Source organism: Apodemus sylvaticus, chromosome 7, assembly GCF_947179515.1.
Source record: "Apodemus sylvaticus chromosome 7, mApoSyl1.1, whole genome shotgun sequence".
Lineage (NCBI taxonomy): Eukaryota > Metazoa > Chordata > Mammalia > Rodentia > Muridae > Apodemus > Apodemus sylvaticus.
This window is the reverse complement of record NC_067478.1, coordinates 1,303,181-1,322,186: the sequence shown is the minus strand read 5'-3', so window position 1 is coordinate 1,322,186 and position 19,006 is coordinate 1,303,181. Positions and strand designations below refer to the sequence as shown.

At 44.7% G+C, this 19,006-nt stretch overlaps 1 protein-coding gene across 1 annotated transcript in view; it reads left to right on the top strand.

The window, feature by feature from the left end:
- The window catches only part of Zkscan7 (zinc finger with KRAB and SCAN domains 7), a 23,311-nt gene extending 4,305 nt beyond the window's left edge, over nt 1-19,006 (top strand). The window contains 5 exon segments of the mRNA XM_052189212.1: nt 17,532-17,609; nt 17,612-17,662; nt 17,665-17,748; nt 17,751-18,535; nt 18,538-19,006. Of these exon segments, the coding sequence (XP_052045172.1) occupies nt 17,532-17,609; nt 17,612-17,662; nt 17,665-17,748; nt 17,751-18,535; nt 18,538-18,963 (1,424 nt within the window). The 3' untranslated portion in view covers nt 18,964-19,006.

Sequence of the window (19,006 nt, the reverse complement as noted above, 5' to 3'; positions counted from 1 at the left end):
TTCCCTTGCAGTGCCTCGGCTCCCACCTCAAAACTGATGCCCATGTTTGTTTAATTAATAAACATGCATAGATCTGAGTTCTATGCAGCTCCATTTTTGGAGATCCACTGGTGAAGTAAATGTCCTGTGAATGTGAGCTGGCAGGCCTACACAGCCACCCATTGTGGAACCCTGGAAGCTGTTAAGCTGTATCTGGGAGAGACCTGTTTGAAACACAAAAGAAGAGATTAAAAGAAAAAAACCTTCTTGGGCTGTCTCTGAAGGCCCAAGGTGTTCAATTTGATTGCAAATTTGTGACTCAGGTCCCTGATCGTGGTACAGAATCTGCGAAGATGTAAGCACTGTCTGTAAAGAGAGTAAAGGTACTATTTACAGATTAAAAGACACATACCGCTGTTAGTTCTGATAACTGAACAGAAAACTGAGGGGTCTCTATAACCACCTGTTGATTATTAATAAGATATCTACCTCTTCCTTTAGAAGAGCCGTCTGTGAAAATTAAAAGAGCATTATGCAGCGGCTGTAAAGATGCCATAGAAATACAACCTCATGCATATTTAAAAACTTTATCAATTTATCTTGAGGATAATGGTTATCTATAGTTCTTTCAAAGCCTATTCGAGCAAGCAACCAATCTGTGCTGTGTTGTTTCAGCCTAGCATCTTGATCTACGTTAAAAGGCTGAATAATAATATCTGGTTCTTTGCCAAAATAAGTTAGCGCCTGCTTTCTTCCAAGCACAATTACCTGGGCTACTGACTCATAATATGGCAGGATATTACATTTAGGAGACACCCTCAAATGAATCCACATAAGAGGAGCCTTTTGCCATAATAAACCTGTAGGCAAATGTGTCATATTGAAAATTAGCAGATGTAAAGGTAAAGAATAATCTATATAGGTAACAAATTGGTTTTCAATAGCTTTCTCCACTTGCTGTAAGGCCAAAAGTTCTTCTGGAGTTAATAATCTAGGGGATGTAGGGTCAGCATCCCCCTTTAGAATATCAAATAAAGGTCGTGATTCTCCTGTAGTTGAGAGACCTCTAACAATTAGCCTAGACACAGTGCAACGTAGAGAACTGTCAACCTTAAGATAGCACTCTGGTCGGCTTCAAACTTCAAAGACCGGCACTCCCTCCAACTGCAAGGGCTAGCACTCCCTCCTGGCTTCAAAGAGCGAGCACTCCCCTTGCTTCAAGGACTAGTGCCCCATCCCCCGCTCAAAGTAACTGTGTTTGCCCAAGATAACCTATAACCTTCCGCTGAGCCATGAATTGCCGCTGATCTCCCCATTCCTTATGACATAGATCACAGCCTATGCATCCCCTCCCCTTTTTCTTTATGGTCTGTTTCTTTAAAAACCCCCAGCAGCACCTGCACGGGGTCAAACTCCTCTGTCCCTACTTGGGACACAGGAACGGCCCAGTGCACTGGAGAATTAAACCTCATGTATTTGCATCAAGAACGGTCTCTCATGAATTTTTTGCGGTATCGTCCTATCCCAAGACTTGAGTGAGGATTTCCCAGGATTCGGGAGTCTTTCATAATAAGCTCTAAATACAGGCGAAGCCAATTATATTGCCCAATAACCTTTGAAAATCATTTAAAGTTTTTAAACTGTCCCTGCAAATAATTATCTTCTGGGAAAAAACAGCTTGATCTGTAAGTTTGAAACCCACATAATTATACGGATCCTGGGTTTGTACTTTCTCTGGAGCTATTTGTAATCCTTTAGCGGCTAAAGCCTGTTGCAAATCTTTAAAACACAAAAGCAAATTCTGAGTATTTTTTCCCCTGAAATCAAAATATCATCTGTGTAATGGACAAAGTAAATATCCAGCCACTGTTATCTTACAGGCTGAATGGCCTGTGCCACAAACTTCTGACATAAGGCGGGACTGTTAGCTATGCCCTGAGGAAGAACTATCCATTGGTATCTTTTCATAGGTTCCATGAAGTTAATAGAAGGAACACTGAAAGTAAATCTTTTGCAATCCTCAGGATGCAATGGAATAGTAAAGAAACAATCTTTTAAATCTATAACTATTTTATAATATCCTCTAGGAATAGACATGGGAAATGGAAGACCAGTTTGTAAAGCTCCCATGGGTACCATGGTCTCATTAACCTTTCTTAGGTCTTGTAGCAATCTCCATTTACCAGATTTTTTCTTGATAGCAAATATTGGGGTATTCCATGGAGATTGAGATTCTCTTAAATGTCCTGCCTCTAGCTGCTCCTGTACAATCAAAAAGGCGGCTTCTGCTTTTTCTTTAGATAAAGACCACTGATCAACCTACACAGGATTATCATTAAGCCATTGAATTTTATCGGTGTGGGATGCAGGCAAGTGGTCATTATTGAAAATGCCCCAGACCTCTAGTGTTACGGTTAGACTTGAATGCCTTGTCCTTCTTTCCCAAGCCCCTTACCAGGCAAAAATACTTGCTCTAGCATTTGCCTTGTTACAACCTCGTTAAGACTGAACATAATCACACCCATTTATGACAAAAGATCTCTCCCCCAAAGGGTAGTAGGCAAATTTTACATAAGGCTGGATTTGTCCTGAATTTCCCTCTTCATCCTTCCAAGTTAGAAATTTAGTGCTCTGCTTAGGGTTATTAGCATATCCCATACCTTGGAGATGGGTGAGTGTGTCTGTCAAAGGCCAGCTGGATGACCAATCTTGTCCTTTAATGATTGTTACATCAGCTCCCGTATCTATTAATCCTTCAGAACTTTTTCCTTCAATTGTTAATTTAAGGTTAGGTCTTTTATTAGTAAAAGATTGAACCCAATACACTCCAGAGGAACCGAAGCCCTCCTGTCCTCTCTTATCCTTAATGAATTTGGAAGGCAGTGGATGTAAGGGAACTAAGACAAGTTGAGCAATTCTTTGGTTAGCAGGTACAGTTATAACACCATGAGGGGAAGCAGCCATAATTTTTATTTCTCCCTCATAGTCATTGTCTACGACACCTAGATAAATCTGCAGCCCCTTTACAGTAGTACTACTTCGTTCTAGAAGCAATCCCCAAGTTCCTGCAGGCAAAGGTCCAAAGACTCCTTTAGGCAGAATCTGGACACCCATTTCTAGAGTTACTATGACCTGGGAGGTACTGCACACATCCAGTCCTGTGCTTCCTGGTGTTGCCCTGATAAGTTCAAAGATGGATTTTCCTGGCCTGGCTGCAGTTGCGTAGCCCCATAAACTGCTTGCTGTGGTTGTCTCGGGGCCTGAGGCCAGCCCCTCTGCCCATTTCCCAACACAGGTCAGCCCTGAATATCGGTCTTAGATTTGAAATCTCTAGCCCAGTGATTACCCTTCCTACATCTAGGACAGATTCCTGGAGTGCAATTTGATTGCCCGCTTATAGCACCCCTGTTGCTAGGGCAATCACTTCTAAAATGACCTAGACTACCACATTTAAAACACTTTCTATTCCCTCGTCTCTGTGAAAGTATTCCCTGTATGGTGGTTCCTTACAAAGCTTCGGCCATGGCTAGACCCTGATTATACAAGGGGCCAATTTCAGAACAGAGGCGAATATAATCAGCTAAGTCTGTCTTCCCCCTGTGAGGTCTGATGACCTCGAGACAGGCTGCATTAGCATTCTCATACCAACGTATTTTCTGCCTGAGAATTTCCAAAAATTCTGTTAGCTGTTTTCAATAATCTATCCACAAAATCTTGAAAATGCTCATCAGGAGCCTGTCTAATGCCCGTTAAGCTTCCTCTAAGATCCCCCTCCGATGGTAATAGATTCCACGCATGGCAGGCAGTCATTGCAACCTGCGCATACACTCCGATAGGAAACCCAATCTGATTAGTATTCCCCTCATATATACCTTCTCCCAGTAACATTTCAGTATTCCAATCTGGATGGTCTGCCTGAGCATTTATAGTGGCAGTCCTTTTACTAGCTTCACACCACTCAGAAATCCAAAGCAAGAAATCTCCTCCTGACAAAGTAGCCTTACATAGAGTTCTCCAACCCTGTGGAGTTAAATTTGACTCCATCACAGTATCCAATAAAGATTGCATAAAAGGAGCTGTAGGGCCATACTGCGCCACAACTACCTTTGATTCTTTTATTATTTTGAACTCCAGTGTCTGATATTGTCTAATCCTATTCTCCTGGTCTCCGATCTCAAGGACAGGGAAGGCTAACAGGTCCGATGTATTCCGTCCTTCCCCACGAGCCTGACTTATAGCTCTTTCTAGCGGTGATTGGCGCATCTCAAGATCATTGTTCTCTCTAATATTTGATACCCTTTTTAGCTCCTGTAACTCATTATTCGACTTCTGCAACTTAATCTCAAACTCCAATTTTTGTAACTGCATATCCCTCTGGATATCATCTCCTACAACTAAAGTCATAGGAGGAGCAGAAGGCGCGGTAGGAGGTTTCTCCATGAAATTCCGCTGCTCCCTTTTTTTGATGAGCTTCCTTTTCTATAATTAGCTCATCAGCACTATCTTTACATTTTTGTAATTTAGGGTGGAAAGGACCCTTTTTTGAGGACGGCCTCTCTGGCAGGCCTTTTTCTTGAGATTCCTCAAGTTCTTCCTGCATGATATCTGATTCCTTCAGGGTTCCTTCATCGATAACATCATTTATAAGTGTCCAGATAATACTATCTGCCTTGGTGGCCTTTAGTGAATTACCAATTCTTTCCCAGGTTCCCTCATTTAAAGTTCTTTTTTCTCAGAACCATGGGCAGCAAGAATCTATCCGATCTAAGAAATCTTCTAACCTTCGTTCTTCAAACCCGATCCCTTTCGCCTGAAGCAGCTCCAGGAGGCTGCAGACAAAGTCTTGCCTAGAATGTTCCTGCCCCATCTTCCACTATCTATCCTAAGCAGATACCGTGCCGGGCCAGCACTGTTCCACTTAGCTGTATCCTTTCACACCCACAATAACAGTTTCAAAAAGATGAAAATTTACACTAGCACTAGTATTTAACTCTTATAGTTGTTTACCGTGTGGGATACCATCCTCTTTCCATTTTTTCTGCGAAGCTTCACCAAGATAGGGTCACCTCAGGAAATCCTCCTGCATCAGGTCTGTCTGTGTCCGGGCGCCAGTCTGTTGCTGCCTGCAGCGACAGGTGAACCAGAGGTCTGAAAGAGAATCCTGGAGATATAAGAGGGGCAGTGAAAGAGAACTGAGTCAGGATGATTTTTGCCGATCATGACCAAAACTTTAATAAATATTAGTCAATATATAGCTTAGGAAGAACCCCTCCTCCCAGGGCTCCAACCTCAGCAGGTTGTCTGCTATGATCAACATACTTCAAGTCTAGCAGATCTGGAGTACTTCCGTGCTGCTTCCTGGTGCGAGCAACAGCCTGTATTGTTCTCTAGAGAACAAAGGCCAGGAATATCACAGGCTGAGAGCAGGGGCTGGCAGCCAGGAATGTCACAGGTTGAGCGCAGAGGCTGAAAAGCCCAGCTCAATGCTGGAGGGGGAAGGGACACTACCTACCCTGAACTTTGGGGACAGTATACACAATGGAGTTTCCAATCTGTCTCAGGAAACTCACCCACTCCCTGGCTTACCCGAAAAACGAAGGTTGGCCCGATATCTAAGCCAATGGTTTTAAGCATACTGAACAAGGAAGGATCTCCTCTAGTCTCTTCTTCATGACCGCCTGTGTGGTTTCTCTCTTGGTGAGGTAGGCCTCTACTCATCCAGAAAAAGTATCAGTAAAATCAACTTCCCCAAATACTCCAGTATGATTACCCCTGAGCCTTTTCCCTGATGGTGCCTCAGTGGGTTAGGCATTTATTTACCTTCTGGCAAGCTTCACAGTTTCTAGCTATCATGCCTGCTAGTTTTTCTAGATTTAAAGTAACCACACGTTGGGCAGTGGTGGTGCACGCCTTTAATCCCAGCACTTGGGAGGCAGAGAAAGGCAGATTTCTGAGTTTGAGGCCAGCTTGTTTTACAGAGTGAGTTCCAGGACAGCCAGGGTTACACAGAGAAACCTTGTCTCAAAAAACAAACACAAACAAACAAAAAAAGTAAGTACACCCGACCCCTTGATGGCCTGTTCTAGTTTTCTCCTACCTAGGTGGGTATATCTGTGCATTTCTGTAAGCAGTTCAAGGGTCTAATGTTCTGGTAGGATGGTTTTTCCCTCCAGTGTCTTCCAGTGTCCACTTCTGTCCAAATAGTTAGTGGACACCCTTTAGTCAGTGTAAGTTCATGACCATTATACCAGGTGGTGGCCAGCCATTTTCTCAAGTTCCAATCTGGGCTCTCTTCTCCTGGGTGGTGGTTTGTCAAGAGGATAGCCTTTATTTCTTTCATTGCTACTTCCTTGGCCACCCGGTCTGCCAGGCGGTTCTCACTAGCTATGGAGTGCTCACCCTTCTGGTTCCCAGGGCAATGGATTATACTCACTTTTGCCAGTTTAAAAAGCGGCCTGTAGTAGGGCAACTATCTCTGGTTTGTTCCTGATGATCTTGTCTTCCAAGGTTAGGAGTGTCCGTTGTTGATAAATGGCCCTGTGTACGTGCTCAGTCTCGAAGGCGTACCTGCTGTACCACCACAGCTCCATCCAGCCTTCCATTGCCCATCAACCAAGAAGCTTCTCCCAACTCTCAGATCTTGCATGGGACGATAGTCTGAGTTCCAGGGATTTTTTTGTTTGTTTGTTTGTTTGTTTGTTTGTTTTTACAGGCAACAGGGATGTGTTCCAAGCAGAGTGGCACTTGCACAGGACCCCCAGTCGTAGCAGCCTGTCAATGTGAGGCTTAATACTCTCTCATGCCTCCCATGACATCTGGTATTGATGCAGTAAGACGGGATGAGCCTGGGTCTTAAGCTACATATACACAGGGGCCTGCAGATATGCGTGTCCTAGCCTGGCCGTTTCAGCCCAAGCAAGAGGAAACTTTTCCAGCCACCAGGAAATATCCTCTGTCTTTTGGGTTTTGATCTCAAACAAATTGTATTCATCCTCCAGCCTAATAGTAAGGACCCAGACAGGTTTTCCAGTGGGTCCCCTCAATTGAGGGTCCTCAGGAAGGAAGTGGATCTGAGCCCCCATCTTGGAGAGCAAATCTCTCCTGAGCAAGGGATAGAGACAGTCAGGGATGACCATGAACGAGTGGGATACTCGGCCCACACCCAGGTCCACAGCTCCTTGGGTAATCCATGAATACCCAGTGTCCCCTTGGACCCATGATTTTTTTTCTGGAGACTAGACCATCAGCTTGGAGAACTGAGTGTTAGACCCCATTATCCACCAAGAATTGGGTGAGTTTCCCCTCCACTTTCAAGGTTACCCTGTGCTCAGGGAGGGGTCCGAACCCCATCCTCCCTAGTTGCTCCCGGGGCTAACATCTTCGCAATTTGGGGGTGCTTTTCCTATGGCCTGGGATTTCCTACCCCCAGCTTCTGTTTATTTGGGCACTCTCGGGTCCGGTGGTCCCTCTCCTTACAATATGTGCATTGGTTCTTTTCAAGGGGTTTTCTGTCTGTCTCTGGTTGGAGTCTCTCTTCTCTGCCAAGATACTCTGTAAATTTCTTTCCTGTCGCCGTTCTTTTCTCATCTCCCTTTCATCTCTTTCTCTGCTCCTTCTCCTCCTCTGTCTCCCTGCTATGGTAGACTTTCTCAGCAACCTGCCCTAAATCCCTCAATGACTTATCCTGTAGTTCCTCTAGCCTCTGAAGCTTTTTCCTGATATCTCTACTAGTCTGGTCTATAAAAGCAATCGTCCCAGTAGCTTTGTGCTCCTCGCTGCTGGGGTATATTAGCAGAATGCCTCCATGAGCAGCTCTAAAAAGGCAGCGGGAGACTCCTCTGATCTCTGTCTAACCTCACGGACCTTGGTCAAATTTGTGGACTGCCAGACGGCTGACTTGAGACCTGATAACAGAGCCTGGCGGTAGACCTTAAGGTGTACCTTACCTCTTGTGTGTCTGAAGATAGCTACAGCGTACCCATATGCATAAAATGAATAAATAAATCTTTTGAAAAGGAAGGAGGAGTAGTAGCAGGATTAAGAAGGCTAGTGGCATCCAACTCCATACCAGACTGCCAGTCGCCCACTGGTGTGGGTTCCCGGGGAAGATGAGAGATTGTAGAGAGCTGCCCACTCCCCAGATAGCTTTCAAAGAGCATGACAGGAGTGGGTACACTCCATACCCAAACCATGCTTGGGCCTACTCATCCCCATAGAGATAAAGGCCACATCATGATAAAGCCAGGGAAACTGTTTCCCCGCCAGAGAACTGGCTTCTCAGAAGTCATGTGATAATCTAGTTTATTCTCTCAGGAGATGCCTGCCTCCTGCTGTACCACCTCCCTTATTCTTTTCCCTCCCTTCTCCCCTGACTCGAGCTATATAATCTAGCCCCTCTATTTCAATCAATGACCTGTCCTCCAACAAAGTCTCACCATACTCACTGCTGCCCAACACCCTGCTCCTCAGCTTTTCCACACCCCAAGACTGCTGGTGGGCAACACCCAATGGGACCCTGCAGGAGGCACAGAAGATGGTGAGCACTCCCCCTCCAAAGGACATCAATGTCTTGTCTTGCCATCCTAACCTGAGAATCAACAAGTCTTTCCTCCTTTACTTTCTTTGTGAGCCATCGAGGAATGAAGGGCCAGCTGACGTCTTTGGAACGTTCCCCAGCATTGACTGAAGTCTTTAATCCTCTGGCTGGACCCCGACAGCCCTTCATACACTGACAAAAATCATCTCTCTAAATTTCTCCAAAAAAGGCCAGTAATAACCACCCATTAAAAACCCTTAGAGACATCACTGGTTCTTTTAAATTTGCATCCAGCGTCAGTGGATCCCCTGCAGTCCTCAGAGTGTTCCCTCTTTGACTGAGTGCCTCCATCCTTTTCCTTAAATTCTGATTCTCACCAGAAGGATTCCCAAATTAGGGGCCTTTGGTCGCTCCTTAAGCTGTAGGGGTTAAAATCTCCCAGAAGGAACTTGCTTCCTTCTGGGAGGAGGTCCTTCTGAGAGAAAAGGTCCTTCAGCTAGCTCCTTGGATAGTTTCCATGCTGAGGTCTGGACCTGTGTGAACTACCTCCAATAAAGAAGTCCAAGAAGGGACAACCCCTCCTCCCCAACACTGTGGCCATTCAGCAATGTGTTGGTCCCTCCCAGAAGGAAAATAAGGATTAACCCTAAACTCTCTTCTCCCATCGACGACTCTGACAAGGAAAGCCCTGAAGACTGCCCTAGGTTGGACCTCAATGTCCTTGGAGGAGCCATCAAATACATTAGACAGAAAATGGCCCCTGACCCCCTCACATACCCTCTTCTCTTAATCCCCCACTGCTGCTGAAAGGTAGAGAAATACAGTCTAACTCTCAAATGACCCCAAGAAGTCAGAAGTTTAAAAATGCTATCTCACTCCAAAGGAGCCCTAACTCCAGCCTCCTAAGAATCCCTAAATACCTCAAATTCCAGACCCTGTTCTCTGCTGGTAAATAGGTAAAAGGTCACATTTCTTGTTGTTCCAGAGCCTGCTCTCTGAATGGAACTAGGTGAAAGGGCATAAAACAGGCCCTTGAGTACATGATCCTGGCCTAGTAAGATAACAGGAAGTGAGCTGACTAACTGCTTATCTGGCTTCTGTAAACTGCTTGTGCCATAGAAGGAAAGCCCTTGGGACCTATCTTAACTACAATCTGTCACCCCCACCCTCCTACCCAGGAGCCTGCACAAATGTGGACCTCAGAGACTATAGGAAAGTGATTGATCCACCGAGCGTGGGCTTAGCTGAATTAAAATTAAAATGACTGGCCTAGAAACTATGGAGTGGTACAAACTAATTGGCCCGCACCACTCGGGCTCTCGATGCTAAGGAATGATTGGATTGGTTTGCGATGCACGGGCTTTGTTGTAAACCCTATAAAAGCTATCCCGATTCTGCACTTGGGGTCTACAGTCCTCTACCCCTGTGTGGTGTATGACTGTGGGCCCCAGCACTCTTGGAATAAAAGTCCTCTTGCAGTTTGTATCAAGACCGTTTCTTGTGAGTGATTTGGGGTGTTGCCTTTCCTGAGCTGGAGCGTGGAGATCCTCGCTTTGAGGGTCTTTCATTGCCTGATGGCCCTCCTGCCTCATCCACTAAGGATACTCAAAAACTCTTAAAGGCTCCAGCCCTTCTGCCCCCTACAAACTACCACAATGGTTATGCGAGATTAGAGACTCCTTCAAACTTGCCTACAATGGAAATAATACCTTGGCTTTTCCTGTTAATGTTCAACACACTTGCTCTCAGCCCCAAGACTGGTATCCCTACCAGGCCAATTAATTAAAAGATTAGACAGCCAGTATAAGAAGATGGTATTCATGCCCCTTGGACCAAATCCACTCTCCTGAGCCTTCACAATGCCCTTAATACACACGATATCTGCTCATCATCCCTGTGTAGTCCTGTTACTTCAATCGGAGGCTTTATATAAGAATAGATGCCTGCAACAGATCAGAAAAAATCAAAACCAACAAAATATCCCATGGTGCTTCTATGAACTTTTGGGCCAAGGCAATTTGTTTACAGGAGCACAACAGGCTACCCAACCTTTGGGGTACTTTGTATGCCTTTGTGCCCTTCAGGCTTGGGATCACATAGCCTCCATTCCCTTCCAAATCCCAGGATAGGAATTCCTGGATTCTCTTCCTCTGTCAGAAACCCAAGGGATGGGGAGGCCTTTTCTCTGATGCTGTTATTAGAACAAAAGCTGGAGGTGACCAAGTCTCTGCTGGGAAAGGTGCATGAGTCTAATACAGACTGCTCTCCTCATGGCAAGGTCTGAGGAGTTGGCTCCACATGTGACAAGGACCTGTGGAACTAATCATGTAGGATCTCCTGGCCTTTCCTGAGGGAATGCTTGGTTTACTTTTCCCTCGCATCTTTAGTTTTGCTATTGGAAGTCTTTACTTTCACTTTGTCTATGACAGATGTTTCCCCAGAATAAGAAAAAGAAAGCTCAGGCCATGATGCATTCTTGTTTGTCTCTGGGGATCATGGGAGTGAAATTGACCATTACTCCTCTGTTAATAATGGTGATGAGGTTGAGTCAAAACAAGGCCCTGATCTGGGTACATAAGCCAACATCCAGATGTTCTCTTCCGATGGAAATGTAGTTCTGACATTACAATAAATGGATAATTGCCTCTCAAGACATTTGGGATGGCTTCTCGTAAGGCCACTTCCTCTCCCAGGCCTATGTCTGGCCCTTAGGATAAAAGGACACTGTTTTAAATGTGGGAAGCAGGGATGCCAGAAGGGGGAATATCCTATGTCTGGCCCTTAGGATAAAAGGACAGTGTTTTAAATGTGGGAAGCAGGGGTGCCAGAATGGGGATATCCTATGTCTGGCCCTTAGGATAAAAGGACACTGTTTTAAATGTGGGAAGCAGGGGTGCCAGAAGGGGAATATCCTATGTCTGGCCCTTAGGATAAAAGGACAATGTTTTAAATGTGGGAAGCAGGGGTGCCAGAAGGGGGAATATCCTATGTCTGACCCTTAGGATAAAAGGACAGTGTTTTAAATGTGGGAAGCAGGGGTGCCAGAAGGGGGAATATCCTATGTCTGGCCCTTAGGATAAAAGGACACTGTTTTAAATGTGGGAAGCAGGGGTGCCAGAAGGGGAATATCCTATGTCTGGCCCTTAGGATAAAAGGACACTGTTTTAAATGTGGAAAGCAGGGGTGCCAGAAGGGGGATATCCTATGTCTGGCCCTTAGGATAAAAGGACACTGTTTTAAATGTGGGAAGCAGGGGTGCCAGAAGGGGAATATCCTATGTCTGGCCCTTAGGATAAAAGGACACTGTTTTAAATGTGGGAAGCAGGGGTGCCAGAAGGGGAATATCCTATGTCTGGCCCTTAGGATAAAAGGACACTGTTTTAAATGTGGAAAGCAGGGGTGCCAGAAGGGGGATATCCTATGTCTGGCCCATCGAAGCCACTCCTCCTAAAACCGTCTGTCCTCAATGTTGTAAAAGATTCCATTGGATAAAGGATTGCCATTCTACATACAACAAAGATATCCTCTCAAGCCTTTAAACTCTAAAAGTGGCAACCCTCAGCCCCAACAATAAGAGGGAAAACCCAGAAAATCATGTGGGTCAGTAACATCTTGAAAGACTCATACCCCAAATACAAAAATTTGGGGGAAACTGTTTAAATGCCTAATTTACACCAGAGCACACAGAGCTGTTTTTAAATGATCTGAGGACCCACAGCATTAAGAACTCATCCCCATGACACAACCAATGGACGTGGGAGGCTCCTCCGGGTGTATACCATGAAAGAGGCCTTCTAGTGGGAAGAGGAGCCAGATGGTGCTTCTGGCCTTATCAGTACTCTTACTCGACATGGCCACCAACCTGTTGGGGAGAGAGCTTAGAAGTCCTGGATATGGTCCTTGTCAGTAACATGGAAAGTGACTGTATCCAGATAGAGCACTATAGCAAACATCCCCCCAGGGGTCACCCCAAATTCTAAGAGCCCTCTTCTGGCATGTCTGAAGACAGCTACAGTGTACTTACATATAACAAGAGTCTCCAATTTGATTCAAGGGAGGACTGCTCCTTAATTTGACCAACATGTTCAATCTCATGTCCTCCTACCTGGCTATATATCCAAGGGAAACTCCTTTGAAGTGTAAACTTCTGGTTTCTTTGGAGACTCAGTTGTGTCATGTGAAGTTTTTTCTGGAAATTGTCTTATGGAAGAATTATTTTTGCTGAAGCAGACATGTGGTAGTTTGTTTGTTTTTGTTGTTTTGGGGTTTGGGGGAAGCTGTTTGGAAAAGGGGTATGTGATATTTTACTAGAGTGAATGTTTGAGAGAACACATGATGTTTGGGAAGGGTATAAATATAAGCCCCGCAGACAGTGTGGTATTGGTTCACCTTGCCACTCTTTTTTGGTCTTCATTTGTCATGGTTTATAGACAGAAATGTGCCAAAGAATGTCTGATGGTGCGCCAGAGGCTTCTTGCCACTTTCAAAGACTTGGAACAGTTAGCAGAGCCTTCCAGTTTTTACTGGATTGATCTTCCATTGCTGATTCTTGGTGTATGCAAGTGGATCAAGCTACCACTAAACTGCTAATATCCTGACAAGACAGATTAGATTCACCCCAAAGAACTATTTCTAAACAGGTCCAGATCCTTCTTTGCCCTCTTAACCTTTCCTTTCCACTACCTCTGGTGGGTGGTAGGCTAGAAAGGAGGTTAATGCATTTAATAAGTACACTTATTAAAGTAGGTTTTGAAAAATATAAGCCTATACTCCTTGGATGATCAAGTAACCTCAATGGAAATTTTTATAGCCACCCTTGAACAAGCACAGAATTTTCACTCAGACACCCATGTTAACCTTAAAGGATTACAATCCTGATTCCCCCATATTCCATCTAGTCAACCACACCAGATCATAAAATCTTGCAATTCATGTGCCTCACAAATTACCACCCCTGCAATACAATGAATGGGAGTCAACCTCTGGAGCCTCAAGACCAATGTCCTCTGGTAGATTGATGTCACCCATGTACCCCAATTGGGAAAAATGTTTTTCTGTTACAATAAACACTCCCATTTCATACAGGCCTCTGCCCAATGACAAAAAACTCTAAAATACTTATAAACCACATGCCCAGGGTGCTTCAGACCTGGGTACAGCTCCATCACCCCGAGACTGGCGAGGAGGCTGTGGCTGTGGTGGAAGATTTCCAGAGACACCTTAGTGAGTCAGGGGAGGTAAGCAGCCAGTCTATAGGAACGTCTAGAGCCACTCTCTAGACCTGGGTTAGCCTGAGAACAAGAATTCTCCATTCCCCACACTTTAGGCCGGTTTGCCTTTAGGATTCCTGAACTTGCTTCATTGATAGCCGGGAAATAGTTCTCTGCTGCAAGCCATAAGCAAAAACACAAATTCCAGCTCTCTCAGTCACTGTTTTATTGCTGCAGAGACACTGACCAAAGCAGCTCTCATAAAAGCATTTAATTGTGGACTTGCTTCCAGTCTTTAGGCATTAGTCCCTTATGGAAGGGAGCTTGGTAGCACATAGGTTTACACAGCACTGGAGAAGTAGCTGTGAGCTCTATCTCCTGATCCAGAGAGAGACTGAGAAACTTCAAAGCCTGCCCCAATGGCACTAACAAGGCCACACCTACTAACCTTTTAAATGGTGCCAATCCCTGGTGACTAAGCATTCAAATCTATGAGCCTGTGGGGGTCATTCAAAGCCACCACACAAGCTAAGATTTAAATCAGGTATGTTTATGTGGAGGGAAGGTGCATGTGCAGATGTGTGTGTGTGTGTGTGTGTGCTAGAGAACAACCTCAGGTGTTACCCCTGGTGTGGAAAAGATCTCCCTGACCAGCACTCACATAGTGCATCAACACCATCCACAATTCCAGTTCCATGGATCCGACACCACCTCCTGGTCTCTGTACAAGGCATACACAGGTGATGCACAGTCAGACATGCAGACAAAACACCCAGACCCCTTAGAATAAATAAGATTTTTTTAAAGGCAGGGGTGCCAGGCGGTGGTGGCGCATGCCTTTAATCCCAGCACTTGGGAGGGACAGGCAGGTGGATTTCTGAGGAGTTCGAGGCCAGCCTGGTCTACAGAGTGAGTACCAGGACAACCAGAGCTACATAGAGAAACCCTGTCTTGAAAAAAACAAAAACCAAAAATAAAAATAAAAAAGGCAGGGGTGTAAATCAACCTTAGAAGTGGTAAGGAAATTAAGACAGAGAGAATATAGTGAGAAGTAGAGCTTCAGACAGGCTAGAGAGGGTCCTGGAAGGAACCCCATCCCACCCCTCCCCACCCCAGTTCTCAGTTTGACAGATATTGCCTGCTGTTCCCTCTGTAGAGCATTCTCAGCACACTTAGGATGCGGTCTCTAGGAAGAAGCTAAGAGTCAGTGTATGTGGAGTTCCCTGGATGCTTGTAGATCCCACCTTAGGCACATGGATCTTAGGGAGCTGAGAGCAGGGCTTGACCCACTGAGTTCACCTTTCACCCCCAGATCCTGCATTTCCCAAAGTGGGGAACTCCAGAGCCCAGGCCAGGCAATAGCTAGTGTGGTTAGGATGGGTGTGTGGCTGGGGTGTTGGGGGGATGGCTGGGATGCACCTGCAGATCCTGCCCACCTGAGGAAGCTCCTTTGGCTCTCCTGCCTGGTGCTTCCCTTGGAGCTAGGCCCTGCCCTTGGTTTTAACCAGTTTCATTTAGCCCAGTTTTGTCCTCTTTGATGTGTCCAGACCCTTTTGTTCTGTGTGACTTCTGTATGCCTGAGAACTCTGGCTGGGGTTGTTTCTGAACAATAGAAGCTTGTCGTTCCAGGAGACTGCAGTGAACAAGGACTGTATGCAGGAAAAGTGGAGTGCCCTGTGTGAGATGGAGGTGGTGAGAGAAGGGCATGTCTGGCCTCTCTGGGTAATGGCTCCCAGTAACTAGCAGTCTGTCCTCTGCATCACATCTTCTGTAGTCTTTTGCTTTGATTTGTTTAACTTTTTATTATTTGAAAACTTTAAGTAGATGTGTATAATGAACCCCCCTGCACCCATCACCCAGTTTAAAAATAGTCATCATTTTCTTTAGTCAATAACTGATCAACAGCAGGGAGCTAACTTGGGTTTTCTCAGCTGTAAGAGTCTCTTGGATTCCAGAAGTAAAAATCTTTGTGTCTGATGGATTACAAGAACGGGACCCAGAACAGTCAGGCTGGGTGGTAGGAAATAATGATCCTGGAGACCCAGCAGTCCACGCCTGTGAGTTTTACATCAGGGAAAATGTGGCTGCACTGACCACATGACTAACACAGCTGCACTCCACGTGTTTGCTCTCTGTGCCTTTCCTTCCACTGAATCTCTTTTGCATTCTGAAACGGTCCCTACCATAGCTTCTTCTCAGCTCCGTTTGTAGTTCTCTCATATTTACTGCTCACTGTGGCTTTGCCTGGCTCCATATTCATTCAGTTTTAGATTTACTTGCAATCATGCCATGTTTTGGGATCAGGATCTCCCTAGAAAGAACTCTGACCAAGACAGTGATTAATCTCTTCTGTGCTTTAGACATCACTGGCCCAGGCCACAACAGATGCTGATGACAAGCTGCTAGACTTGAGTCTTTGTGGTACCTAGTCCAGGTCTAATCACCTGTCACTCTTGAGGCATGTTCTGTTGTGTGAGATTCCTTTTATAAGGCCTGAGACCCATCCTGTGGTCAGAAAACTCAGGACAGTAGCCAACTTGGCACAGGGTGGACATGAAAGTCGCTAACCTAAGTATTCTATAGTTTCATTTGTTAAAGGTATGCTGGCCTTGGCCTCATTGCATCATGGTTTAAAGAAACTGACATTTTGGACTGGAGAGATGGCTCAGCGGTTAAGAGCACTGTCTGCTCTTCCAGAGTTCAAGTCCCAGCAACCACATGGTGGCTCACAACCATCCGTAATGAGATCTAATGCCCTCTTCTGGTGTGTCTGAAGACAGCTACAGTGTATTTACATATAATAAATAAATAAATAATTTAAAAAAAAAAGAAACTGACATTTTGGTATTTGTCGATAACCATGAATGACTACTGCACCTTTTCCCATATTTTGCATTTGAAGCTCCAAAACTGCAGACCAGTGTTTAACTATTTAATTTCTTTATTAAATTACTTTTTTAAGTATTTAATTATTATTTAAGAGACAAGCTCACAAGGGCATGCTTTAATTTGTATTTCAAATTACTGATGTGTCTTTTAATTTTTACAGGTATATAGAACTGCCTTTGCACAGTCCAGTTTTCTAACTCTGTGTCCCCTTCAGCACTGTTCTGAAGCAATGTACATGCTACCATTGCCACGTCACACAGATCACTCTGTGCCTGTCTTATAATGTAACTCAGATCTGTCTGTGCTCACCTCACTCCATCACAGCGGAAAGTTTCACCATTCACTGCCATTTTTGCCTTCTTTATTTCTTGCCCTTTCCTCCCTCCCTCAACTTATCTCTGTCTGACCTGAAGCTCTGAGTGAACTCTGTGTGAAGCTCTGTCTGGCTTTGATCTCGCAGAGATCTACCTGCTTCTTCTCTCAAGAGCCAAAATTCAAAGCACCACCACACATGGCCCAGCATCTTTTTTGATTCATGTGGATCTGTATGATGTCATGGCGAAGAGAACGTAATTTAGCCATTCACTAAGAAGACAGTTTCACAATGGCTCCAGAAGGTGACACAGCACTGTGCTACACAATCTAGCTCTGACTCTCCAGTCTGTCTCCTACCTAGACTTCATTAACTCAGGTTTCCTCTATCCTTACCTTTCCTCCCCATTCTCCTTAAGGACCATTGTCCCTCTGTGTTTTAATATCCATGAAGAAAAAGGGGACTATTTTTTCTCTGCTTCTCAAATGTCTCCCTAGCTATAAAAATTCCTTAGCTATATAATATGGCTTTTCCCCCAGCTGCAAAGCAAATTAATAAATAAAATAAATAGTAAAAAAAAAATTATTATTTCTTTTGGCAACAGGTAAGAACAGGATGAGAAGTTCTGAGTACAGTCCAAAGCAGGACATTTCTAAAGGATCACATTCGCTTGACACATCCTCAGCGGACTCTTTGGAGTGGTCCTCATAGGAACAGAGTCTGGTGATATCTGTGAGGTCCTTTAGCACAGATGTAAGGGCATCTCTCAGATGAAGAAGGCAGCAGACTAGAAGGTGATGTCTTGGAAAAGAAAGATAAGAAAACTCCACAAAAGACAGATATGAGGAATGTAAAGATGTAGGGGAACATCCAGGTATGCCCTCCAGTCCTGTTGAGCATCAGGGAGAAGCAAAGAGGCAGAAGTCCTATCAATGTGATGAATGTGGCAAAGTTTTTAACAAGAGCTCTCACTTCCTTGGACATCAGAGAATCCACACTGGAGAGAGACCCTGTGAATGTAATGAGTGTGGGAAGACCTTCCAACAGACATCTCAGCTAATTGTTCACTTCAGAACACATACTCAGGAGAAACATGAATGTTGTGAATCTGGGAAGAATTATTCTCACAGTTCCAATCTTATTCAACATCAGAGACTCCATAATGGGGAGAAATCTTATAAAGGTAATGAATGTGTAAAAACTTCCATTCAGAATTCCCAGGTCACGGACTACAAGAGAACCCATACTGGAGAGAGACCTAATGAGTCTGGGGAAGCAGTCATTTGAAGTAAAAGTCTTACCCACCATCAGGTCCTTCACACTAGAAAGAAGCCCTATGAGTGTAACGAGTGTGGGAAAGCCTTCTCTTCCAACAGAAATCGTATTGACCACCAGAGAATCCACACTGGGGAGACGCCTTATGGATGTATTGAGTGTGGCAAGGACTTTAGTCGCAGTAAGTGTCTCACTTGACATCAGAGTCTCCATACTAGGGAAAAATCATACAAATATAGTGAATGTGGGAAAGCCTTCAATCAGAACTCTCAGCTCATTGACCATGAACGAATTCATACTGGTGAAAAGCCTTTCGAATGTAGTAAGTGTGGTAAAAAAAATTCAGTTTAAGTAAATGCCTTATTCGGCACCAGAGACTTCACACTGGAGAAAAGCCCTATAAATGCAGTGAGTGTGGAAAATGCTTTAATCAAAACTCTCACCTCACTATACACCAGAGAATTCACACTGGTGAGAAACCTTGTGGATGTAATGAGTATGGGAAGGTCTTCAGTTATAGTTCTAGCCTTATGGTTCATCAGAGAACCCATACTGGTGAAAAACCCTGTAAATGTAAAGATTGCATGAAAGCCTCTGGTGACAGTTCACAACTTATTGTGCACCACAGAGTTCACACTGGTGAGAAGCCTTATGAATGTATTGAATGTGGGAAAGCCTTTAGTCAGTGTTCCACCTTTAATCACCATCAGCGAACTCACAATGCAGAGAAGTCCTCAAGTCTGCTTCAGACAGTATCTTAAGGCATGGTTTCCTGAGACAGAATAAAGAAGTCTGAGTTAGTTT